Source organism: Mesoplodon densirostris, chromosome 4 (assembly GCF_025265405.1).
Source record: "Mesoplodon densirostris isolate mMesDen1 chromosome 4, mMesDen1 primary haplotype, whole genome shotgun sequence".
NCBI classification, from domain to species: Eukaryota; Metazoa; Chordata; class Mammalia; order Artiodactyla; family Ziphiidae; genus Mesoplodon; species Mesoplodon densirostris.
Window position 1 is genome coordinate 157228980 of NC_082664.1, and position 27585 is coordinate 157256564.

General features: G+C 47.2%; 1 protein-coding gene across 1 annotated transcript in view; it reads left to right on the top strand.

Moving 5' to 3' along the window:
• Positions 1–7015: 7015 nt before the first annotated feature.
• Positions 7016–27585, top strand: part of PFKP (phosphofructokinase, platelet) — a 78669-nt gene continuing 58099 nt past the window's right edge. Inside the window, exons 1-2 of the mRNA XM_060097559.1 lie at positions 7016–7209; positions 21307–21380. Coding sequence (XP_059953542.1) covers positions 7095–7209; positions 21307–21380 — 189 coding nt within the window. The 5' untranslated portion in view covers positions 7016–7094. The remainder of the gene's footprint in view (positions 7210–21306; positions 21381–27585) is intronic.

A 27585-nucleotide genomic window follows, 5' to 3' on the forward strand; every position in this document is an offset into this window, starting at 1 on the left:
GCGGCCATGGCTCACGGGCCCAGCTGCTCCGCAGCATGTGGGATCTTCCCGGACCGGGGCACGAACCCGTGTCCCCTGCATCGGCAGGCGGACTCTCAACCACTGCGCCACCAGGGAAGCCCCCATTTCACGTTTTGGTAGAAAATTCCCATCAGATAATCCATCATCCTTTGTACTCATTCCATTTATACAAACTGCCCTCTGGTCTGCACACCAGCTCCTAATTCTTCTGCCCGCCTGGGAAGGCCCACACTGCTCGTAAGAGATCCTGTTGTATTATTTCTATGACTCCAAAACACTAGAATTTAAGAAAAAGTCTGTAAAACCCATTAAGGACCTGACAGAGAATCTCAGCATTTCCTTACTTTTTGTCTATTTTATTTGGTTCCAGGTGTCAGGAAGCTCACAGCCCAACAAGCCCCCAGTATGGTAGCCACACTGAGTGGTAATACACATGCATATTCCATTTCATCACCTAAACTTTCCACTTGCATCTGACTCACCTTACTTTGGTTGTGTCCTTTAGTTTTTTTGGTTGCTTGACTTAAAAAAAAAATCTGAGAATAAGTTGAAAAAGTTTCTGAACCCTCCACTGAGGTCAAAATCTTGGAGACAGAGTGGAAGACCAGTAGTCAAGCAGCCTGAGACCAGCATCTCTTGCGCCAGAAGCGGGCAGCCAGTGGGGGACAAAGGTTTCTGTGTGTGGCTCCAGTGGAGAGAGTCTTGGGAAGTATTAATAAATGTGTTCTAGCCAAAGAGGCCGAGGTCAGGTGAGGCAATGACAGAATGGGCTCATTCCTTGCCCACCTGGGGGCTGGGTGTGAGGCCCACAGGGTGGGGGAAGTGAGAGCTGGGATCCATTCGATTCCCTTTGTAGGAGAATCTGAGACTCTGGCCCACTGAGCAGGGCAGACCTTTATCCCCACATCCGCCCTGTGAGTGCTGACATATTGAAGATGCTATTTTGAATATTGGTACTTAACCGAATCGTCAGTAACTCCCATAGCTAGAGAACTATCTTCATGTTTCTAGTGACCAGTTACATTGTCTCCAGAATAATTTTGTCTTCCTTGCTAATAGCAGTCCTCCTTCAGGCTGTTTCCTGCCCTACTTATTGGGTCTAAACTCCTAGCCCACAGGTATTCTGAGTGAATCAGAACATGGCAGGGCAAGGTGCATCCCAGAAGGGGCTTCAAGTCCCGTGAATCAGTAATTCTGAGTTAGAATATGTTAAACACCATGGAACAGACTGCATGGGACTAACCAGGGTTTCCCAAATTTTCTTTCTTCCAGAATCTCTGGGACACAGGACACAGGAGGCACCAACCCAGCGTAAGGAAAATTAAAACAAAAAATTTTGGATGCAGGAGAAACCTTGAGATTCATGCTTATTATCTGGCATTTTATTCTCCACAGAGCAAGTCTAAATGCTAAGGTTCTCGTTGTAACCGTGAGGGAAGGAGACCCAACGCTTTCTAAAGAGCACGAGCCCACGAACAGAAATCATTCCTGAAGTGCTTGATCTTCTCTTCATTTACATTCACCATCATTATTTGTGTTCTATTTTAAGGTTAATTCATGTAAAATCACAACCAAAAAACAAACAAAAAAATCCAACCTACAGAGGGTTTTAGGAGGAGGTATTAGGAAATAGCGCCATCGAGTTTAGAAAAATATCAACAAGAAGCAACCGAGTAACTGGTTGCAAAAGCTGTTTTATTGGCTGGCTGTTTGGACAGACAGTTGGTGACATTCAGAAGTTTCAGAGAAGCTGTAGTAGAGGAAAGAGGACTTCAGGGAGTCTGAGGGAGTGGGAAAGATGTGGAAGGGGGCAATGGCAATTTTAAACATTTTTGGTGGTTATCGTAGCACAGAAGCAGGACGGCAGCTTGAGTGAGGGGCAAACTTAAGGAATGTTGTGATTTTGCTTTCTCTCTCTGGCTCTGCCTCTCTCTGTGTCTCTGTCTGTCTGTCTGTCTCTGTCTCTCTCGCCCCATCTCTCATCTCTCTGTTTTCGCTGTGCAAACTCTCTCCACCTGATGATCCAATGACCCCAGAAAGGGTCCTTCCTATGGGCTCCGGCACTAAAGGCTGGGGTGGGAGTGCCTGGAGGGCCTTCATCCTATGCCCCTCGGTGACCTGGACAGAGGAAAGGAGAGAGCCCCCTAAGTGACCTGGAGAGAAGCTCCACTGACCGGCTGCCCCCAGGGCCCTGGGGGATGAGGGTGGAGCAGGGCCATGGACTCCAGGGCAGAAGGGACTCAGATCACCTCACATGACAAAAAGATCAGCCCCGACTGCTGCAGAAATGCCTCATGATTGTGGAAATATGGCTCTAAGTGAATGGCCTATGCTGGTAAAAAGGTTTTATAGACAAAAGAATAATCTGCTCCTAAAGAGGATCAAAGGACCACGTCCTCACCAGAGAGACAGCTGGAGCTCTTAAAGTGATGCTTTCCAAACAGCATCACAGGGGAGGGGAGGGGTGTTCCCCCCAGACTCAGGACTAAGACCCCAGGGCTTCCCTGGGAACGGGCCCCCGGTCCCCATCTGGCCTGGGGTCGGCTTGGGCTCTGAGATAAGCCGAGGTCCCAATGGTGAACAGTGAGCAGCCAGAGGGAGGATGCTCGGGAGGACTCAGCTTTCCGCTGCTTGGACCTGTGACCAGGCCCCATCCTCTGTCCTTGGCTGTGGCCTGGTCAGTCACCAGACTCATGAGTTCCCTAAACCGTATGCAGCATGCAGGGGGTTGTGTGTGTGTATATATGCACATTCGGGTAGAGGAAGACATCTGTGTCTTATATGGGAATCTTAGAAGTTTTACACCCAAAAACGTTCAAAACTCCTGCTATATGCTGGCATTGCCAATCACACACGCATGGTCCATGTGTGCCCGTCTGCGAATTGGAAAAGCACTATTTTTTATAGCTTTGGTTTCGGATATTTCAGCATGTTTGCCCTTGAATGCTGGCCATGAAGCACTTCGATTCTGATACAGAAGTAAGGGAGCTTTGAGAACTTGTCGTCACATTCAAATTCAAACGTGTAAATACCATCAGGGACACAGGACTCTGTATAGACCATATGCAAATTGGTATTCAGATTTAGCATCTCACAACTAAAACATAGAATGAACATATTTAACCTGAATGTATGTACTAGTCAGGCTCCTCCAAAGAAGCAGAACCAGTGATATATATATATCCTATATATATGATATATGATATATCATATCATATATATATGATATTCCTGTGATGTATTTATATATATACATGGGGAGAGAGAAAGAGGACAAATTCACCCTTCCTCTGGCCCTCAGCGGGCTGGCTGAGCCTCACACCTCCACATCAGGGAGGGGATCTGCTTCACTCAGTTCACTGATTCAAATGTTAATCTCATTGGAAACATCCTCACCATCCCATCCAGAGACAATGTTTTGCCAGCTATCTGGGCACCCATGATCCAGCCAAGTTGACACATAAAATTAACCATCACATGGCACACTGCTAAAATCATCATAATTTCCTTTCCTAACTGGGAAATTCCTGTATAACTCGTTTTTCAACAGACAGCCATCTCTCCTATCCTCTGTTTTCTGAAATAACCGCAATTACGGAAGTTCCTCTGAAAAAACAGGTCCGTTTCTTCTACCTTATCAGCACCTGTGCTCTCCTGTTACGACAGAAGTGTTGGAATTTTGAGGAAGTCTCCATTAATCAACTTTCACCAACACAGGAGAAGGAAATAGTTGTGCTGTGAGAGGGTCCAGTGCACATCACCGATGACATTTCCTGGAGGGGTTAAAACTTTTAATGGCCACATACTTTGCAGAAATAATGAGACGGGCTTTCTTTCCTTTTTTTTTTTTTTTGAAAGTGTTTAAATATTGACTTTAATTGGTTCAGGACAACATGATTCTGCGCCAGGGTCTTGGAGGGCATCCAACTCTTTTATATATAATTTAAAGTGTAGCTGCCAGGTATAAAGCAGAATTATTTCTCAGTTTGCACAAAGACACTGAAAGACAACTGGCGGGCGGGGGGAGTTGAAGGCGGCGTTTCCTTGTTTAGCAAGTGGTTGCATTTGTTCTTGGGCTTTGTAAAGCCTAGGGAAGAAGGACAGGGAAGATGAGGCAGCGGGAAAAGGGAAGATGGTTATGCCGCTGTGCTTGTAGATTAGCTCAAAGTCAGCTCAGGGCTGGGGACAGAAGGAAACTGCCAACATGAGGGATCAGATGAGACTTTGGACCCTGGCCGATACCTTGTTGCAGCTTCTGAGACAAGGAGCAGAGAGTCCTGCAAAGCCCTGGGATGATGTTCCTGTGATGTAAATGGGTGCTCATATAAGCCACAAAAGCTCGGGGTAATTTTTTAGGCAGCAATGGAGAACTAAGGCACGTGGCATGTCCTGCTGGAGGTAAGCTGTACCCTCCACATGCCCTGCAATTCTCCCTCTTGTATCAGAGAAGCCTCTTCTAAGGCCAAAGTTAAAACAAACAAACAAACAACTCTACCACCAGTTGAAGAACTACTAAAATACATGTACTGCAAAAGAAAAAGCAGGGAGAGATGGCCATGTCTTTCCATAGTTGCTGCAGCCATCTGTATCTTACACCCTGATAGACTGAGCGATGGGTCAGAGCTCATGGGCCTAACTGGAAAGAATAAGGAATTACCTGCCTGAACCACAATGCCGCTAAAGACCTCAGCTTTTGTAAAACAGACATAACCTTAGTGGTCTGACAACTCTAAATGTTATTGTTTTTAATGAAGTATAATATTTTATTCCAAAAATAATACTTGTTCATTGGAGAAAAAGACAATACCTATAATAATAATAAGAAAGGAAATTAAAATATCTAAATTTATTTACATCTAAATTTACGTGCGTGCTCACACGCGCACACACACACACACACAGGTTCACGGTATTTCTGACCCTGCTTCTTCATTTATTAATATATCCTGAATATACTTCCATGTAAATGGATATTTATCTTCATAACCACACCAGCAATAGAAAATGACTTATATATTTGTATCAAAATTTACTTAACCCATTGTTTGGACTCTTAGTTTGTATCTATTGTTTTCTATATGACAGACAACTCGATGACAAATGGCCAATCCTCTAAATTACAAAAATATCAATTTTATAAGAAGATAAAGGCCTTTTGGCGAAAATAAAATTCAGTGTGCACCAACTTTGGAAAGTGTAGAATGCCCTAGAAAGGGATGGATGATTCTACAGCACAAATCCTGGGCCGGGGACACCTCTGGGCGGAGCTGCACAACCTGGCGCCACTCTCCTGCGCCGGGAGAGTGAAGGGCACCCCGGGGACACCTTCAAGATGCCCAGTATCTTCTCAGCATCACTCGCTCAGGCTCAACCCGTTAGAACAGGTGCTCTCAGGTTCTGCAGTCATCAGAATGCGTTGGAACTTGTTAAAAATACACCTTTTCTGGCAGCACTCCCAGAAACTGGACTTCCGTGGTTCTGGTGGAGAGGGAAAAACCAGGCCAGGCGATTCAGATGACCACGGGTGTTTAGAAGTTGCTTCACTACCTCCGGCCCAGGGCAGAGATCAGATCTCTGGCCTTGTCCACAACAGGTATTTGTTTATCTACTGCAATACATTTTTGATGCTCAGAGGGATGAACAGGAGGATAAGGCAAGAAAGAGTGCGGCTTAAGTGCGCGCACCCCCTCCCCCTCCTCTGTCCAGGGTGGCCCGCAGTAAACAGCTGTCAGCCGACCACAGGCTGCTCCGGGTGGACGGGACAGACTTGACTTAACCTATTTTCCCTTTGTATCCACCTGACCGCACATCCGTTGCGCAGGTAGTACGGGATACTGTGTCGCCCCAACTGGAACTGCTGATGCGGCCGCTTATGAAACTCTTTCCTGGGGATGACCCTACCCCAAGCTCAGCGCTGTGTGCGCTGCAAGACTGCGACCGGAGAAGCATCAGTTCGCACATCCGCGGCTGGAAACCAGCCTAGATTAAGCTCCCGGAAGGGTCGGCTCCTTGTTCATCCATCACCCAACGGACTGGACGTGAGCGCCTCAGTCCCGGAGCTCCCAGCGGAGCTGCGAGCATCAGGCTGGCGACACAGGACACCGCGGTTTCCTTCGCAAGCACTTATCGCCCCTCCAGGACTTTCCTGCCCTTCTCCCGCCCCTTCCATTCTCAGCGCTCGGCCTGGCGCCAGGTGTCGCCAGGGTCCCCGCGCGTCCTCTAAGGCCACGTTCCTTCTCCTCCTCGTGCGGCCAGAGCCTCTCTGGGGACGGAACCGGCGCTTCGTCGTCGCAGCCAGCGCCGCCCACGTTCGCCCACCGACTGGAGGATCCGATGGTGTGTCCTTCCTCCCTCACCTCAGGCCTGAGGAAAAGCTGGGGTGCCCGCGGCTCCGAACGCCGCCCCCAGAAGGAATCTTGCGGGAACGGGCATGCGCCTGCGACGGTTCAGTCCCCCCAGCTGCCGCGGGCCCGGCGCTCCCACCTGCGGCGCTCCGCACCCGCCCCCCCCCGTTTACTGCGCTCCCCGCGCGTGATGCTGCCACGCTCCCACAACTACGGTGATCCAGCCCACCTGTAGCGCCCCGCCTCCCCCCTACTCCCCCCACCTGCTGCGCTCCCCAGAGATGCTCCCACCCAGCTGCTGTGCTTTCCCCCTGACTGCCGCGCTTCCCCCTCTCGATGCTCCTCCCACCTTCGCTGCACACCCTCCTAGGGTGCTTTCCCCTCCCCAACCAGGGATGCTCCGCCCACCTGCGGTGATTTCTCCACCCACCTGCAGTGCTTCTCCTTCCCTCTGAGATGCTTCCGGCTCGTAACGCTCCTCCCACCTGCGATGCAACCCCCCCCACCAAGTGGTGCTCCCTGCAGGCCAAGCTCCTTGGCCCGCGCGGCTCCCTGAAAGCTGGCGCCCCCGGTCCCGCCTGCCCCGCCTAACCCGCGCCCCTGAGCCCGCCCTTGACCGCCCATTGGCGCGCGCCGCGCGGGCGGGGCCGGCGGTTCCAGTGGCGGCGGCGCAGGAGGGCGCAGTGCCTGCTGAGCACCCTCCCGAGCGCGATCTCCGGCCTGCTCGCCATGGGCGACCACGACGTCTCCCCGAACCCCAAGGGCTCCTTGCGAAAGTTCCTGGAGCAACTCTCCGGGGCCGGCAAAGCCATAGGCGTGCTGACCAGCGGCGGGGATGCCCAAGGTGCGCCACCACCTCCCCGGGTCCCGGGCCGGAGGCGAAGGGAGGGGACTAGGGAGAAGGGATGTGGGGGTAACCGGGAGAAAGGATGGGGGTACCTGGGAGAAAGGATGGGGGTACCGGGGAGAAAGGATGGGGGTACCGGGAAAAAGGGATGGGGAGCAGGGACCAGAGAGAAAGGATGAGGCTCCAGGGAGAAGAGATGGGGGAAGCAAAGAGAAGAGAGGAGGAGAGCGGGTACCGGGGATAAGAGAAGGGTGGGGGAGAATCCCCGCTCCCAGGAACCTCGGGGGTACCTTCCTGTGGCGGGAGGGGGTGCGGGCCGTGCAGCCTCAGAAGGAGTCACTGCGGAGTCGGGGCGGGGGGGAAGGGAGGGATATGGCAGTAGGATCCCTTACCAGGAAGGTCAGTTTTCCACCTTCACGTTTATTTTTTAAATTGCGACTGGCTACGGGGTCGCCCGGACCGCGCTCGGAGGTCATTTCTCTTCCGAGTCGTAGGATGAAGCCGGACGCCCCTCCAAAGCTTGGCTACAGCGCGGCCACTTCCGATGCCGCGGCTCCCTCCCCAGCTCCCCACCCCCAATGTCGTGGAAAAAACTGCTGGGTCCCTGAGACGCTTCTGCAACCTCGCGACCCCCGAGCGGCGCGGGCGGCCTCCCCGCTGCTGTCCGGCGGGACGCGGCGGGGGACGCACGGGGGTCCCTGCCCGGGGTTGCCCGGCGGCCCGGCACCACCTCGCGTTTCCGCTGGGAGATTTTAAAAACGGTTCTCCTCCTCTCTAATCTCTTGTCCCCTTCCGGCTCGTCACCAAACTGAAAGCTGAAATGGGTCACTGAGCCCTCCCCGCCAGCCTTCCCTGGATGGGAAGGAACAGGAAGCGGGGACTCCGGGGCGTCACCAGCCCCGCAGGCGCGGACTCCAGCAGCCGCCCCCCACCCTCAGGCGTGGAAGCTGATTGCGGGGAGAAGGGGACCCAGGCTCGGTGCCCGCGGACACACGAAGAGAATATTTCAATGTAAAGCGAGGGTGACACAGACGTGCCCCGGGTCCCTAGCGCTGGGCGCACATGGGGGCGCAGGGGTTCCCAGACGCTGGGATTTCCTGATCCCGGTGAATACCTGGGTGGGGCGAGCCAACCGCTAGAAAGTAGCAGGGCTGTGCTCAGGCGGCTGCGTCCTTGGAGCCTGAGGATCGCAGGCCGGAGACGCCTCTCGAGCTAGGTTTTGGTTTTTATTTTACCTTCTTCCTCCTGTCCCGGATGAGTTGAAAGGCCCTGATGCCTCCTTTTCACCACACACGGTGCAGGGATGCTTAAGCGTTGGGCCCGGCGCCCTCGCCTGCCGCCCACCCTGCCCGTGACTTTCCCTTCGCCCTTGAGCCGGGGGGGGGGGGGCCTGGGGGGGTGCGACAGGTGGGGCGCTGAGGTTGCAGCCCCGCCCGCCGCGGGCGCGTACGTGATGCCTGGCCAGTCACCGCCCGTGCGCCCCGCGCCCTTGACCCTGGGCACCCCGCCTGCGGCGGGCAGGAGGCGTGGGGGTCCCCGGCGAGTGGGTCCCTTGGAAGCCCCTCCCTGTCCTATTGAAGGTGGCGCTCGCGACATCAGTCACTGTCGCAGCCCCACAAGCCTGCCTTTGCGTCAGCGCGAGGCAGGGCTGGTCTAATTTGGTATTCTAGTAAAGTGGCCCCTGGTATAAACATTGAAGAGAGAAAATGTTGTGATATAAACAAGGCTGGGGTTGGGGAGGTGGCAGAGTGAAATAGATAACATCGCCCAAGTTACTTAAATGATGTGCCGGATGGGGTCTGGCGGGGTCGCGGTGGGGCTGAGAGAGGCTTCCCCGTCAAAGGGCTTCAAAAGCACGTGCCTCTGGAGACGTGGGCTAGCCCAAATTAGGAAGCATCTTGAGTGACTCTTACCCCGGTCTTGGAAAGAGTCTCTTAACCCTCCAGGCTTCAAGATCAGAGTTTCAAGGTCATTTTAGAATTAAGGTGCTCTGTCTGTTGAAAAAAATATGGGTCATTCTTTTGAGTTCCTGTCCAAAACTCTGCTCAGCTACCTGGTAGCTGGTGCAAAGGCAACTGAGGTAATGATGCAATAGACAGAACCAGCATTTTTTCTGCTACTGATACTTACCTGCTACTTCTCTCTGCAGCTTGTGAGCAGTTATGAATAATAGAGGTCAGTAAGTCCACAGCTCTTCTTGTCAGTGGAAAGGATACTTTGAGAATCAAAATTATATGAGAACGTGGCTTGGTCAGTGTATTGTCAGGTTAATGGGAGATCGCCTGATGCTCTGAACTGACACATCTGGGCGGCCCCTGGAGAGCCCACCATGGCCGGGCGTCTGGGCATTTTCCCTCAGGCAGAGCTGAGGCTGTAGCCTCCATTTCTTCTTGGACTTCATGCCAAGAGCCACCTCCTCTTTTGATCCTACCTGAGACCTGACTGAACAGTTGAATGCATTTCTTTCCAAGAAAGTTCACCTTAAGATGTGCACCCAGGGGCTGGTCTCGGCAGGCAGCAGCAGACTTACAGCCCCTTGGAGGAGGTTATTCCTAGAGATGCTCCCTGTTATACCCCTATCCTTTTACCATCTTATCTTGACTCTAAATGGTATCAGTGCTTGATTTTCCCTGAGATAAGAGAGTTTTTCTCACAGCTAATAAAGACCAAGGAGAATAATCACAAGTCTTAATTTCAGGATAGTTTTCGAATCAGATGTGAAATTATGGTAAAATTCCATGTTGAGATGACTATAGCTTCTAGTTATTGAGCTCACTTGATTTTCTAGGAGCTTATGGTTCTTATCTCCAGGCCTGATTACCTGGCTCTAAGACACACACATCCTCATTTCAGAGGTGACGAGAGAGGCTGAAGGGGAGAGAAGTAACCTCATTAAGGTGGCAGGCTCATAGGTGGCCCCATGGCAGGATTTAAATGAAGTTCTGTGAGGTCTCAGCCCCAGACACTTTTCAGTAAGCCCTGCTTTTACGGTTGTAACAACTAATTAATACTCAGAGGAGCAAAGCCTGGTTTGCTCAAAATTATGCAGATTATTTTTTATCATAACACCAGAATTTTATTTGGTAAGGCGGGTGGCATTTTCTTTCCATTTTGCAGATTAAAAAATCAAGAAGTATTTAAATAATTTGCCCCAAATCAAATATTTTTTTCTCAAATTAGAGACAAAAAAACTTAAAAGTTTTTAAAAAACTCAAGTGGAATTTAAGATTGTGCTTTACAAATTACATTGGAAAACAGGACCACTGTGTGAAATTCCTCATACTAAAAATACATAAACTATTTAATTGGTATAAAATTCCTTAATGATTTCTTCACTAAGTTAATGAAGAGGTAAATTATAATCATCTAAAACAAATAGTGAACCTAAAATTTCAGATAGATATTTAAACATGAGACAATAGCTACCCTACTTACTAGTCAAAAGAAATGGAAGATATTACATAGATTATACAGATGATTTTTACACAGCTTTGATAACAGAAAACACATTTGTACAGTAAGAGCATTGGGGTGGCTAAATTGATGTAACACCTGATACCAAAGTGATGAAATGCTTGTTTTCCAGTGGAATTTGTATAATATGATTATTGAACAAAATGAAAATCCCCCAGCTATATTCCTGAATCCCCCAGCCCTGGCCATTAAGGAAGACTATTTCTAAGACTAATTATTGTTTTTTTCATTCTTTGGGTTGCTTCCATTGTCACAAGGAACGTCTGCAAGTTTAAATTGATTTTCACTTTAACTAAAAATAAGTTCCAGGTCAGTGGACAGACTTACCATGACTAGGTATCTACCCCCAAGCAACATTATGTCATACGCCAAAAATGACTCATTGTCTTAGACACAAATTGAGGGCTTCTGGAGGGCCCAGTGCAGCTGAGAATGCACAGAAATGGACCCAGAGGGTAGACTGAACAGGAAAGCTGAGTCCTTTTTGGCCTGTGGCAAAGTAAGCATGAAGACATTGTTTACAGAAAGCTCACATAGATGGAGTCTATATAAGCCTTTCCACTAATAGGAAGAATTAGCCATAAAAAAGAATGAAATATTGCCATTTGCAGCAACATGGATGGACCTAGAGAGTATCATACTAAGTACAGTAAGTCAGACAAAGACAAATATCATATGATATCACTCATATGTGGAATCTAATTTTTTTTAATGACATAAATGAACTTATTTGCAAAACAGAAACAGATTCAGATTTAGAAAACAAACTTATGGTGACCAAAGGGGAAACGTGGAGGCGGGGGGAGGGATAAATTAGGAGTTTGGGATTAACACACTACTATATATAAAATAGACAACCAACAGGAACCTGCTGTATAGCACAGGGAACTCTACTCAATACTCTGTAATAACCTATATGGGAAAAAGAATCTGAAAAAGAATGGATATATGTATATGTATCACTGATACACTTTTCTGTACACCTGAAACTAACACAACATTGTAAATCAACTATACTCCAATAAAATTAGAAAGAAAAGAGTGACTAACATCGAGTGACCATGTGCTTAGCAGTAGGCACTAATGCTTCCACGCAGTGACTCCTGTTTCACGCATGAGCAAGTGAGCTTTGAGATGAACTGGCCAGGCCACGTGGCTGCAGTGAGAAGGGGTGGCCCAGGACATATGTCCGTTCACCAGGGTGTGCCCCAGCACAGTACGGGGCACTCAGCAGGTACCCAGATGTTTGCTGAATGTCTCCCTCCTGGGATCTCACTGAGTGTGGACCACTTCCTTCTGCAAAATGGTGGGCGACTAGATGTTCTGGCTGTCTTTTCTCATGAAGTCTTTTTTTTTTATATGCTTTTTAAAAATTAATTAACTTATTATTTAGTTTTGGTTGCATTGGGTCTTTGTTGCTGTGCGTGGGCTTTCTCTAGTTGCAGCAAGCAGGGGCTACTCTTCGTTACGGTGCACGGGCTTCTCATTGCAGTGGCTTCTCTTGTTGTGGAGCACAGGCTCTAAGCGCATGGGCTTCAATGGTTGTGGCGCTGGGGCTTTGTTGCTCCGCGGCATGTGGGATCTTCCCGGACCAGGGCTCGAACCCGTGTCCCCTGCATTGGCAGGTGGGTTTTTAACAACTGCGCTACCAGGGAAGCCCTCTCATGAAGTCATTTTGACGGATTAAGCCTTCACTAATCAAAAGCACTCTTTTTTTTTGGCCCCCCCGAGTGGCTTGCAGGATCTCAGTTCCCTGACCAGGGACTGAACCCGGGACAGGGCAGTGAAAGCCTGGAATCCTAACCACTAGGCCACCAGGGAACTCCCACACAAAAGCACTCTTTTATCTGCAGAGCTGTATCTGGGAACAACTAATGTCTCAAGATAAGAACTTGAAAACCGTCCTCAGAAATGTGAAGTACTAGTCAACCAGTACTAGTCAACTAGTCAACCAGAGCTGGGTGCTGGTTGGTTCTCCCCTGAACACATGTTTCTTGAACACAGCATCTGGGCCCCAAAACTTTGAGGGCCTGAGAGCCCAGTAAGATGAGAACAGTGGGCATCTCACCTCACACAGCTCTGGGGCCCTCCCTACCCTGGCTCTGAGCACTTACATTCTGTAATGGGATCTTTCCCACTGACAATGTAATCATTAATTTAGCAAAAATTATTGGGTCCAGGAGGCCGTGCACTAGAATGCTAGTGTTCACCCCATGGGTACCGTGGAAAATCCATGCAATTGCACCCTTTTCTAGGAGTGCAAATACCGTTGTGTGACACACTTAGATGACCTTTAGAAACTAGACACTTTGCCATCTTTCCAAAAAAGCATGTTTTCCCCCTCGTTTCCAGAACACTGAAAGCTTTGATACAGGACTCAAACCTTTTATCTGGGAGAATTGGGGCTGTTTGAACACGGATCTGATGGGGTGCCAGAAGCAGTTACAGTAGAAGTATGGGGATAGGGTAGTGACATGTTACAGGCAGACTTAAGGGCACAGATGTATACCCGCCATGATTGCAATCATGTTGGAAGGTGTCTTTGCGTAAAGAACAGATGGCTTTATGTTAAGAAAATAGCTGAGTCACCTTTTCGAGTTATTCTTTGCAGCGAGCTCTGTATGGTGGTGTATTTTATTTGTGAGAAAGCATCTTCCGGGGCCTCAGTTTCCTCCCACCCTCTCTTCCACATGTCTTCACCACCACACACTTAGGGTGTTGGGAATCACAGCCGTTGTGCTGTCAGGACAAGAGGCAGCATAGTGTGTGGCCAAGCGGCGTCCTGAGCGTGAAGGGACTTCCTTACAGGGTCTGGCTCTGCTCTGCAGTCCTGGTGGGACAGGGCCTGCGACTGTTGGTTTGCAACGCGAAGTGGAATCACGCTATCCCTGTCTTCTCCCCCGTCTTTTTTTCTCCCCTTCCCCTTCCCCCCAACCCCTTCCCCTGCCCCTAAGACAACCCTGAGTCTCAAGCAGGACCTGCTGGAGAGAAAAGGCAGCACTACTCAGGCCCAGGGAGGCCTTGCTGCCCCCGAGGGCCCTCAGCCTCCTTCTTTATCCTGGATGCAGACAGCTGCCTGAGGATCTGGCTGAGATGCAGATTCTGATTCTGTGGGTCCAGGGAAGGCCTGACAGTCACACCCGCGGTTGGCCGAGGACCTCGCTGGAGTCCTGGGTCCAGGTGGCGGTTCAGACCATCTGATGTTTCCTGTGATGGTTTTCTGGTGAGGATTCTGACGGGGAGATCAGTGAATGGAGACCCCTTGTGTAAAGGTGTGAGCAAGTGGTCGGGCCAGGGTTCTTTTGATTACGAGTGTTGAAGGCTGGCCAGGGGGACCTCGAGCTGCCATCCCTCCTTATTTTTTCAGCTCTGGTCGAATATTCTCAGGTTTTGTTTTCTCTCTCGTTAAATCGTCCCCCAGATGAGTAACAGCCTCCTCGACCTGCCTTAGGCTGACGGTGGAGCCCCTTCTCCCAGGGACGGCCCCCCCACCTGCCACGGGAGGGGGAAGGGATGACCAGCAGGAAGTAGCCAGGAGCAGGCAGGGCTGGGAGAGAGTGGCTGGGCCAGTGTGAGGGGTGGGGACGGGGCCAGGAGGGGCCACAGGGAGGACTTTGGATTTACCTCGTGTGACCTGGAAGCCACCTGGGTGCCAGCTGCCTCTGATGAGGGCAGCTTTGCGGAGAGAGGAGGGGAGGGCTGGGGAGGGGGCCCCAGCGTCCTGAGGAGCCAGACTGGGCCGTGGAGGGTGAGTTGGGGGTGGGCTGTGTTAGTGGAGCCTCAGGCTGGAGCTGGTCCCCGCAGCAGGAAGAAGGGCCAAACGAGGAGCCTAGGTGGGGACAGGCAGGTTGGCAGAAGGACATTCCTGACACAGTGTTCATACCAGTGAATAGTGGGAAAACTAGCGGAAAATCATCACAGGGAATGAGCTGCATTAGGATCCCAGATAGAATATGCATCGCTTCGCGCTGGTAGGTGTGGCAAGATAGACTCACGTTGTTGGGGGTTAAAAGCAGGTTCAAGATCAAGGGAACTGGCAGAGACAAGGCTTACGTGTGATTGTGTAATTTTAAACTAGTCACCACGTTTGGAGATGTAACAGAAACAGGTGAAATTAATTTAAGCCTCTATTTTATTCAGTCCAATGTTTCAACCCATTGTCAATTCAAAGGTGATTAATAAGCTGTTTCACATTCTTTTTTCCATCTTGAGCCTTTGAAATCCAACGTATGTCTGCCCCAGTGCGTGTTGGTGTGGTCTGTGGGGATCCCAGTGGATGGGGGTCTAGAGGGAGGGGTGTGTGAGGCGCTCAGGTTCAGACGGTCCCTCCTGTGTGTTCATGTCACAGTCAGGCGCCACGCAGGGGACCTCTGGCAGCAGTCTGGTGCCCGCAGTGGCCCTGGGCCTGCCGTAGTCCTCCTTCCCAGACGTCCAGATGGCCACTTGGCCAGCCTCCGTCGCCATCTTCCATTCTCTCCCAAATGGCGCGTCTCAAGGCGGCACACCCCCATGGCAGCCCCCAGCCCTGCTCTGCTTTCCTTCTTTCTCCTCCGCCTCTGGCTGAAATGTGTGTGTGTGTGTTGTGTGTTGTTTACTGGCTGCAACAAGCCCCACCAGGGCCACGCCTTCCCCTCTTTTGTCACTGCATTGCCCGGCAGTGCCAGCAGAGAAAAGACACCCCATCCGTGTGTCCTGGATGGACGGACAGATGAATAAATGAATGATTGAACCCGCTCAGAGATTTATGTCACTGACATCTAAGACAAGACTCGGTGATTTGGACACTGCAGGATGATGAGAAACCCCCGGTTGGTAACTGATTCACAGGGGATCCAGCATCCCGACACTTTCTCCTGAGGACGTTTTCTCCCCTCCCACACCTGAATTATTAAACAAGGAAGCTTTATGGAGAATGTCAGTAGCAAGAGCAAGATAAGGTGCGCTTTAAGTTTGTTTTCTGACCTATGCTAAGCGACCTATCCTCGCTTTGGTACAAAGGTGAAAACTCCATATAGTCAGGGAGAAACCAGTAAGAGGATTAAGCACCAGATCTTATTTTTCAAAAGGGAACTTAAATATTGAAATTAGTCAGGGAGTGGTTATGAGCACTGAGAAATAAGCAGGGGAAACAGCTCCACACGGTCATAAAGGGCTAAGTAAGGAGGTTTATTAGACTCTTCAGACCACATAGGAAGTAAAACAAAGCCCCAGTTATTTTACTGGAATCAACACAGTCCTTGTTTCTAACAAATTACTTGAAGTTTAAATTTTATCAGAGGGACTTCCTGGTGGCGCACTGATTAAGAATCCGCCTGCGAGGACAGGAATAAAGACACAGACATAGAGAATGGACTTGAGGACACGGGGAGGGGGAAGGGTAAGCTGAGATGAAGTGAGAGAGTGGCATGGACATATATATACTACCAAATGTAGAATAGATAGCTAGTGGGAAGCAGCTGCATAGCACAGGGAGATCAGCTCAGTGCTTTGCGACCACCTAGAGGGGTGGGATAAGGAGGGTGGGAGGGAGACGCAAGAGGGAGGGGATATGGGGATATACATATGCATATAGCTGATTCACTTTGTTATAAAGCAGAAACTAACCATTGTAAAGCAATTATACTCCAATAAAGATGTTAAAAAAAAAAAAAAAGAATCCACCTGCCAGTGCAGGGGACAAAGGTTTGAGCCCTGGTCTGGGAAGATCCCACATGCCGCGGAGCAACTAAGCCCGTGTGCCACAACTACTAAGCCTGCACTCTAGAGCCTGTGAGCCACAACTACTGAGCCCACCTGCCACAACTACTGAAGCCCGTGCTCCACAACAAGAGAAGCCACTGCAATGAGAAGCCTGTGCACCGCAACGAAGAGTAGCCACCGCTCACCGCAACTAGGGAAAGCCCACGTGCAGCAGTGAAGACCCAACACAGCCACAAATAAATAAATAAATAAATAAATGTTACCAGGACAGAATCTCAGGAAACCTTTGGGTCCACGGCCTCCCTGACCTCAAGGAAGAAGTTCTCTTAATGACTATCTTACGTGCATGATACTTTAGTAAGAACCTATTTGAGAATATGTCACATCAAGAAAACAATATGTCTCTTCTTCCTAGCTCACCTAAAGTAATTTTCTCACATTTTCCACTTAGCTGCTCCCTGGTTCTTTCAAGATTTGTTTATTTTTGGTTCCCGTAGCAAGTCTGCACATTCCCTGAGGACGAGGGTTTTAATTTTTGCAAGTGAAGAAGAGGATACTTTCCAAATACTAAGATTCTTTCCTGGTGGCAGGATGATGGTTTCCCATGGAAACAATTATGGAAGTTGTTTGAACTCCTGAGCCTGCCTGCCAAAACAAAACCAAAAACAAAAGGAAGGAACCCAACTATGTCTGAACGTTTATTGAAAACAGCAGCTGGAGTGCCCTGTGCTCTCTGTGGACAGTCCAGGACAGGACAGCATCCAACAGAACCAGAAAATCGGCCCTGCTCACCCAGGAGGCCCTCAGACCCCAAATCATATGTCTGAATCCCAGTCGCGTGTGTCAAAGAGGCTGTCGGTGAAAACTGGCCTCTCCTGTGTCCTTGGTTTCTGTCCTCTGGGCCCTTCCTTGAAAGCACCCAGCTGTGGGCCCAGCACCAGATAGCAGCTCTGTCCCGTTCTTCCCAAATTCAAGTGGAGAGCCGGCCCCTCCCCAAACAATTACACAAGAACTGGGCCCTCATGGGCATTTTTTTCTCCAAGTTTCCTTCCTACTAGAGGGAATTATAATGGCTTTTAAGTTAAAATAAAAGGAAGAATAGGGTTTACACTCCAGCTTTGCCTTTTACAAGTTTTGTTCCCCCGGCTGTTAATTTATCCACTTAGAGCCTGACTTCCTCATCTCCCAGGAGGACCCAGGCCCCGCACGCTTTCTGGGAGCATTAGCTCAGGTGCTCAGAGCACTCAGCCCTGTTTACCACTGAGAACAGCTCCTCTCAGGCCCCAATCAGAAGGCGGCCAGCTCCGTGCCGCCCGTGACAGCAGCAGGTGTAGCCAAGTTACCTTAACGACCCTGGTATAAAAGCCTTGGGGGGTGGGCGCTGAGGCTCAGACGTGCGGAGCCTCCTCTCCTGGGAAGTTGGGAGAAATACGGTGCTCAGGACCCTCCCTGACCTGGGAACACCCCACCCCCCCACCCCCACCCCCGGCCTGCTGCAGGCTGAGGGGGGACCAGCCCTGAGGGCCGCTTTCCCAGGTGAGTCCAGGTCAACCCCATGGGGCGGGGGAGGTGTTCAGGCCCCAGGCCTGCTGTGAAGGTGGTCAGAACTTTCAGGCAGGGGTCACCCTGGGCACGTTTTTCTTCCACACGGGGACCCCTGGGGTCACCTCTGGATTCTGTCCCACTTGTCTCCTTCTGCCGTTTTTTCTCCACTTGCACTTTCTAAAATCCCCCAACTCCTCTTTGTTCATGCCTTTATGAAAGCTTCCCCGCCCCCCGCCAGAAATGAGGTCTTCAGAAGCTCGTGGGCGAGGGCGGGGGCCAGGGAGTCGGCGTTACCCGTGCGCTTGCATCCTGGCGATGGAGGGTTGGTAGGGCTCCAGCGTTTGGTGGTCAGTCTCTCGATTCCAGGGCCACAGAATGAAGTCCTAGAATCGTGGGGTTCGTGGGAAGGGGCCGAGAGGAGCTCGTTTATCCGTTCGGTTAAGGCTGAGGCTGCCTGTATGAGATGCAGGTGTGTCGCCCAGGTGGGAGCCATGAAGACCGGTGAGGAAAGGCCGGTGGGGGAGCCTTCCTGGAGGTGCAGGAGCCCCGTCCCTCCTGGAGGTTGAGAGAGGGCGGCTCCGGGACGCGGTGGCAGTTCTGGGGGAGCTGCAGTCCTGACTTGTAGACGGGGCGTCCAGGTGGGACTGAGCAGGTAGGAAGAGCCCGGGGGGCTGGAGATCTCACCTGAAGAGCTTGGTTTTACGAGCACAGGCCCTGGGGAATCCAGGGAGGAACGTGGGCGTTTTTGAGTTTGAGAAAGAGAATGCTGATGCTAACATAGAAAACATCTCAAAAAACTGTGTGAGATTACAGCTGGCACAAGGAGAGCGCGTCTACAGGGTGTATACACTGGGCTCCAAAGGGGCGGCCATGGGAAAGCAAGACACGGCCTCACCTGTGTTTTTTGTGGGTTTTTTTTTGCGATACACGGGCCTCACCGCTTCGGCCTCTCCCGTTGCGGAGCACAGGCTCCAGACGCGCAGGCTCAGCGGCCATGGCTCACGGGCCCAGCTGCTCCGCGTCATGCGGGACCCTCCTGGACCGGGGCATGAACCCGCGTCCCCGGCATCAGCAGGCGGACTCTCAACCACTGCGCCACCAGGGAAGCCCTGTGTTTGTTTTTTTAACCGTGTTTTTCAGAGTTTTAGATTTTAGAGCAAAACCGAGAGGAAGGTCCAGAGATTCCCCTCTATCTTCTGCCCCCACCCATGCAGACCCCCCCATCAACACCCCCACCAGATGGTGCATTTGTTATAACTGATGACCCTACATGGACATGTCATCCTCACCCAGAGTCCATAGTTGATATTTTAGGGTTCACTCTTGGTGTTGCCCATTCTGTGGGTTTGGACAAATGTATAACGAGGTGTATCTGTTATTATAACGCCATACAGAGCAGTTTCACTGCCCTGAAAATCCTCTGTGATCCACCTGTTGATCCCCCCTCCTCTGCCTGTTCATCCCCCTCCCCCAACCACCATTGATTTTTTTTTTTACTGTCTCCACAGCTTTGCCTTTTCCGACATATGTAATTTTTTTAATAAGAAGAATACATTTATAAATTACTTGTATGATAACAAAAGAGGAAAAGCTGCTTGACTCATTCTGGCCATAACGTGAATAATGTTAGAGGGAGATAGTGGATTCAGGGGAAATTTGGGGAGGGAAATGTCAGTTTTATGAGCAGGAGCTGTGGAGGGTATCAGGAGTATCCAGCTTGTGCGAGAGTGAAAAGTTTTGCTGATCTGAGTGAGAGAATACAGGAAAAGGAGGAGAAGGTGATGCAGGTGAAATGATTTATTGCATCTTGAAATGCTGAGTTTGAGGGTGCGAGAGACAGCCACCAATTAATCAGTAGGTCATTAAAATCCTTCGTGTAGGGCTTCCCTGGTGGCACAGTGTTTGAGAGTCCGCCTGCCGATGCAGGGGACACGGGTTCATGCCTCGGTCCGGGACGATCCCACATGCCGCAGAGCGGCTGGGCCCGTGAGCCATGGCCGCAAAGCGGCACGTCCGGAGCCTGTGTTCCGCAACGGGAGAGGCCACAACAGTGAGAGGCCTGCGTACTGAGAAGAAGAAAAAAAAAAATCCTTCGTGTAATAAACTAGGTTTGAACATGAAGTGGTGAGACTACCAAATACATAATGTCTACGTGTGCATAGATGTTAGATAGACATTTAACATGGATTTATTTCCAGCTTTTCCGGCTCCGTGAACACTGTAGCCTTGCAAAATTGTCACCTTTCAGAGGCAACAATCTCATTCCAGATTTCCAACCTGGCTCAATGTAATTGGAAAATTTGTAACCATCTTCTGAGCAGGTTTACCATCCAAATACATACAAATTTAATCTCCTTGTCTGTGGAGTATATTCCCTGGGACCCAAGGTGCCTTCATTTGTTTATTTACTTACCAGAAGTACCACTTACTGTATGGTCCACGTTCTCCAACACCTTTAGTCCTGAAGTTTGTTCCCAAAATTTAAATTTACAAAGGAGGCAGATTGGAACTATTGGGGGCCCAGGAGCAGTTAGGCTGGATGCCCAGGTGCTGCATATTCTGAGGCTCAGGGCTGCATCCCTAACGAGGGGAATGATCCTCCCTTCTCACTGCTCTCCTGATGGCCTTGCTCATCAGCGGATATGATGATACAGGGTTTTACAGATGTGAAATTCTGACCTGTTCACGTAGGTCTAGACTTATGGTCCATCGCACAGTTGGCTGCCCCAAAACGGCGCTTCAGTGGAAAGCAAAATGGGGTGTAGCAGTTTTATACAAGGATACATTGCACTTTTAACTTCCTTCAAGGCCCTCTGGGGAAGTGTGGAAAATGGCCTAGATTTATCTTGATTAGGTATTATTTATAGTATACTGGTTTAATTTGATCTTTCTTTTAATAAAATGGCATGACTTATATTTAAGGCCACTGACTAAATTATTTTCTTTTACACTAGTAGCTGGTAATAATTTTTCATCTCCTCCCCAGACCAATGGCATTTTCAGGCCTATTTTCTTTGAATTTGGCTACCTATAAACAAACATCTCTCCTCTTTGTTTTGCAATTGGATGGAATCAACCTACGAATTCACACCAAATTGAGGTCGCTCATATTCCGAGTGTGTTTACAGCGATGTTCTAAACAAACAGTGCTCCAGGCTCTGTTCATCTGTGGACTAGGCCACAACATGCTGGTCCCTGACTTGTACTTTTTTCTCTTTCTCCCTGCACTAATCTTGGAGGTCTGTGTTGTGACCACTTTTCATAGGAGGGGCCGTCCGAGAGGTTACACGGTTTTCCCACCATCACAGCTAATTAAATGGCATCACTAGATTCTCCCCAGCCGCCTCAATAACTACTGTCCCTATTCATTTACAGGTATGAACGCTGCTGTCCGAGCTGTCGTGCGCATGGGAATATACGTGGGAGCCAAAGTGTACTTTATCTACGAGGTCAGTGTCACGTCCCCTTCCCGCTTTCTCTGACTCTCGCTGGCTCAATGTAATTTGAAAATTTGTAAGTGAGTATGAGGAATCGCTGCCTCATACTCACTTGGGGGCCTCACGCCTGCCTGGGGCTGCTGACTGCAGGCGAGAGGCAGCAAGTGACAGGCACACTTGGCTACCAATAGGGGAGCCCAGGTACCAGGAGAGGTTACACCCCCGGTCTAGATGCACATCTGTGAGATTTGTATTAGGGAACAAGGGAAGAAAGGTGATGAGATGGGGCTCAAAATGCCATTTTGATATCCACCTAGTGTTCTTGTAGGATTAATGATATCAAACTGGTTGTATTTATTTGTAGTTCTCATTCCTTATAGAAGTGATATAGTCACTAAAAATGGGGGCTGAATTTAAATAAACATTAAGCTGAATGGGGGTAGAGCGACCACTTTGGGCTTTTCATCATTAATGTAAAACCCAGACCACCTCCCTAGTATCTATGCCTTAACTTCAAAATGAAGCATCTGAAAGCAAACAGATGGCCCATTATCTCCTGCTTTTGAGGTCCTGGCAGCTTAGAAGTAAGTTGTGTTTGGAGGGAAGGCACCCATACAGCTTGGACCACATGATTTGTTTCAAAAACTATTAGAAAAAATAACATATTTAGTTTTTAAATTTATAAAACAGAATAAAGCTTAAAAATGGAAATAAGAGAATCATTTTTTTAATTGCTTATTTCTTCCAAAATCACTGTTAGTGTTTTATTCTGATACTTCCCAGTGTAATACATGTGAAATACTGGAAGGAAATATATACATTATTAGCACCATAGCAAATGTATTTTGTATACTATGTTTTTTACCTGCCAGTATGTTATGACAATTTTGTATGTGTTAACGTACATTCCACAACTATCGCGTTAAATGTCTGTGTAAAATACCATCAACCTGATGTCTCATCATTTACCTGACCTCTCAGCTACTTGATCCTTGCATTCCTATGCCACCAGAAATATTTAGGTCACTGCCCATTTTTCAACTATCCTAACACAGCAAGCTCTAGATTTAATATTTGAAGCTGTTCTATGCTTTGTATCGTTGCTGTGATCCCAGGATACGGCATCTGCCGAGTTAAAAGGGGTGGTCGTCCTAACGGGTCTCAGTGTGTCTCGCCCAAGTGATTTCTTTGTTCCATCCCAGGCCCACGCCGGGCACACAGGTGGCACCAACCCTGCCAGTTCTGTGTGTGCGGCCCACCTTGCTGAAAGCTGGCCGGGGCTCCAGAATCTGTTTACTGAGTCATTTTCTCTACTTGAGAAGTAGCTGCTCACAGATTTTGCTCGTTGGTCCAAATGACCATGTGTTTCTCCTTTGCGGGAAAGATGGTTTTTCCTGGGCTTAGGTTTGCTTTTTATCTTTTTATTTATTTATTTTATTTATTTATTTTTATTCAAACAGAAAGTCACAAAAATTATAATCATCCTCATCAGTTCACTCAGTCCCATGTAATTAATTTTTTTTCATCTTGATCTTTTGTTAGCACTTTTATGAATTCATCAGTTTTCCATTAGAGTTCTGAAAATGCTTACTCATTCAGTTCAGCAGTATAGTCAGTTACCAGAAACCTGTACTTGTCATAGTCTTTTCCATGAATTCCTTGAAAAAAAAAACCCTTTTATAGGAACATTTTTGCGAAAGCATCAGAGTACACCCAGAACTGTCTGTAAATGACAAAAGACTTAAAACTGACCACGGTTAAAGATTTGATGAAAGTTCTTAATAATGCAATTGACAAGGAAATTTAGTTTTCTGAGATATACAAATTTATTTCTGAGATATACATTTTAAAGTAATAACTAGAATTATGACTTATAACATTATACCAGAACATACAAGATTTTTAGAAATTTCATGTAATGTCTGAAATTTTTATATTAACATATTTCCATAGAAATAACCCAAAGAAAGTTTAGTATTAGTTGTTTATTTTTTTGTTTGTTTGTTTGTTTTTGCGGTACATGGGCCTCTCACTGTTGTGGCCTCTCCTGTTGCGGAGAACAGGTTCCGGACGTGCAGGCCTAGCGGCCATGGCTCACGGGCCCAGCCGCTCCGTGGCATGTGGGATCTTCCTGGACCGAGGCACGAACCCGTGTCCCCTGCATCGGCAGGTGGACTCTCAAACACTGCGCCACCAGGGAAGCCCCTATTTGTTTTTTTATACTGCAGGTTCTTATTAGTCATCAGTTTTATACACATCACTGTATACATGTCAATCCCAATCGCCCAATTCAACACACCACCATCCCCACCCACCGCGGTTTTCCCCCCTTGGTGTCCATACGTTTGTTCTCTACATCTGTGTCTCAACTTCTGCCCTGCAAACCGGTTCATCTGTAACATTTTTCTAGGTTCCACATACGTGCGTTAATATACGATATTTGTTTCTCTCTTTCTGACTTACTTCACTCTGTATGACAGTCTCTAGATCCATCCACGTCTCAACAAATAACTCAATTTCATTCCTTTCTATGGATGAGTAATATTTTGTTGCATATATGTACCACATATTCTTTATCCATTCATCTGTCGATGGGCATTTAGGTTGCTTCCATGTCCTAGCTATTGTAAATAGTGCTGCAATGAACATTGGGGTGCATGTGTGTTTTTGAATTGTGGTTTTCTCTGGGTATATGCCCAGTAGTGAGATTGCTGGATCATATGGTAATTCTATTTTTAGTTTTTTGAGGAAACTCCATACTGTTCTCCATAGTGGCTGTATCAATTTACATTCCCACCAACAGTGCAAGAGGGTTCCCTTTTCTCCACACCCTCTCCAGCATTGGTTGTTTGTAGATTTTCTGATGATGCCCATTCTAACTGGTGAGAGGAGAGACCTCACTGTAGTTTTGATTTACATTTCTCTAATAATGAGTGATGTTGAGCAGCTTTTCATTTTCTTCTTGGCCATTTGTATGTCTTCTTTGGAGAAATGTCTATTTAGGTCTCCTGCCCATTTTTGGATTGAGTTGTTTGTTTCTTTAATATTGAGCTGCATGAGCTGTTTATATATTTTGGAGATTAATCCTTTGTCGTTGACTCATTTGCGAATATTTTCTCCCATTCTGAGGGTTGTCTTTTGGTCTTGTTTATGGTTTCCTTTGCTGTGCAAAAGCTTTGAAGTTTCATTAGGTCCCATTAGTTTATTTTTGTTTTTATTTCCATTTCTCTAGGAGGTGGATCAAAAAAGATCTTGCGATTTATGTCAAAGAGTGTTCTTCCTATATTTTCCTCTAAGAGTTTTATAGTGTCCTTTCTTACATTTAGGTCTCGAATCCATTTTGAGTTTATTTTTGTGTATGGTGTTAGAGAGTGTTCTAATTTCATTCTTTTACATGTAGCTGTCCAGTTTTCCCAGCACCACTTATTGAAGAGACTGTCTTTTCTCCATTGTATATCTTTGCCTCCTTTGTCATAGATTAGTTGACCATAGGTGCGTGGGTTTATCTCTGGGCTTTCTATCTTGTCCCATTGATCTATGTTTCTGTTTTTGTGCCAGTACCATATTGTCTTGAATACTGTAGCTTTGTAGTAGAGTCTGAAGTCAGGGAGTCTGATTCTTCCAGCTCCATTTTTTTCCCTCAAGACTGCTTTGGCTATTCAGGGTCTTTTGGGTTTCCATACAAATTTTAAGATGATTTGTTCTAGTTCTGTAAAAAATGCCATTGGTAGTTTGATAGAGATTGCATTGAATCTGTAGATTGCTTTGGGTAGTATAGTCATTTTCACAGTATTGATTCTTCCCATCCAAGAACATGGTATAATCTCTCCATCTGTTGGTATCATCTTTAATTTCTTTCATCAGTGTCTTATAGTTTTCTGCATACAGGTCTTTTGTCTCCCTAGGTAGGTTTATTCCTAGGTATTTTATTCTTTTTGTTGCAATGGTAAATGGGAGTGTTTCCTTAATTTCTCTTTCACATTTTTCATCATTAGTGTATAGGAATGCAAGAGGTTTCTGTGCATTAATTTTGTATCCTGCTACTTTACCAAATTCATTGATTAGTTCTAGTAGTTTTCTGGTGGCATCTTTAGGATTCTCTATGTATAGTATCATGTCATCTGCAAACTGGCAGTTTTACTTCTTCTTTTCCAATTTGTATTCCTTTTATTTCTTTTTCTTCTCTGATGGCCGTGGCTAGGGCTTCCAAAACTATGTTGAATAATAGTGGTGAGAGTGCACATCCTTGTCTCGTTCCTGATCTTAGAGGAAATGCATTCAGTTTTTCACCATTGAGAATGATGTTTGCTGTGGGTTTGTCATATATGGCCTTAATTATGTTGAGGTAGGTTCCCTCTATGCCCACTTTCTGGAGAGTTTTTACCATAAATGGGTGTTGGATTTTGTCAAAAGCTTTTTCTGCATCTATTGAGGAGATCATATGGTTTTTCTTCAATTTGTTAATATGGTGTATCACATTGATTGATTTGCGTATATTGAAGAATCCTTGCATCCCTGGGATAAATCCCACTTGATTGTGATGTATGATCCTTTTAATGTGCTGTTGGTTTCTGTTTGCTAGTATTTTGTTGAGGATTTCTGCATCTATATTCATCAGTGATATTGGTCTGTAATTTTCTTTTTTTTGTAGTATCTTTGTCTGGTTTTGGTATCAGGGTGATGGTGGCCTCATAGAATGAGTTTGGGAGTGTTCCTTCCTCTACAATTTTTTGGAAGAGTTTGAGAAGGATGGGTGTTAGCTCTTCTCTAAATGTTTGATAGAATTCACCTGTGAAGCCATCTGGTCCTGGATTTTTGTTTGTTGGAAGATTTTTAATCACACTTCCAATTTCATTACTTATGATTGGTCTGTTCATATTTTCTGTTTCTTCCTGGTTCAGTCTTGGAAGGTTATACCTTTCTAAGAATTTGTCCATTTCTTACAGGTTGTTCATTTTATTGGCATAGAGTTGCTTGTAGTAGTCTCTTAGGATGCTTTGTATTTCTTCAGTGTCTGTTGTAACTTCTCCTTTTTCATTTCTACTTTTATTGATTTGAGTCCTCTCCCTCTTTTTCTTGCTGAGTCTGGCTAATGGTTTATCAATTTTGTTTATCTTCTCAAAGAACCAGCTTTTAGTTTTATTGATCTTTGCTATTGTTTTCTTTGTTTCTATTTCATTTATTTCCCCTCTGGTCTTTATGATTTCTTTCCTTCTAACTTTGGGTTTTGTTTGTTTTGCTTTCTCTAGTTCCTTTAGTAGTAAGGTTAGATTGTTTACTTGAGATGTTTCTTGTTTCTTGAGGTAGGCTCGTATAGCTATAAACTTCCCTCTTAGAACTGCTTTTGCTGCTTCCTATAGGTTTTGGATCGTCGTGTTTTCATTGTCATTTGTCTCTAGGTATTTTTTGATTTCCTCTTTGATTTCTTCAGTGATCTCTTGGATATTTAGTAACGTATTGTTTAGCCTCCACGTGTTTGTGTTTTTTACGGTTTTTTCCCTGTAATTGATTTCTAATCTCATAACGTTGTGGTCAGAAAAGATGCTTGATATGATTTCAATTTTCTTAAATTTACTGAGGCTTGATTTGTGACCCAGGATGTGATCTATCCTGGAGATAGTTCCATGCACACTTGAGAAGAAAGTGTAATCTGCTGTTTTTTGGATGGAATGTCTTATAAATATCAATTAAGTCTATTTGGTCTATTGTGTCATTTAAAGCTTCTGTTTCCTTATTTATTTTCTTTTTGGATGATCTGTTCATTGTAAGTGAGGTGTTAAAGTCCCCCAGTATTACTGTGTTACTGTTGGTTTCCTCTTTTATAGCTATTAGCAGTTGCCTTATGTATTGAGGTGCTCCTATTTTGGGTGCATATATATTTATAATTGTTGTATCTTCTTCTTGGATTGATCCCTTGATCATTATGTAGTGTCCTTCCTTGTCTCTTGTAACATTCTTTATTTTAAAGTCTACTTTATCTGATATGAGTATTGCTACTCCAGCTTTCTTTCGATTTCCGTTTACATGGAATATCTTTTTCCATCCCCTCACTTTCAGTTTGTATGTGTCCCTAGGTCTGAAGTGGGTCTCTTGTAGACAGCATATATATGGGTCATGTTTTTGTATCCATTCAGCCAGCCTGTGTCTTTTGGTTGGAACATTTAATCCATTCATGTTTAAGGTAATTATCAATATGTATGTTCCTATGACCATTTTC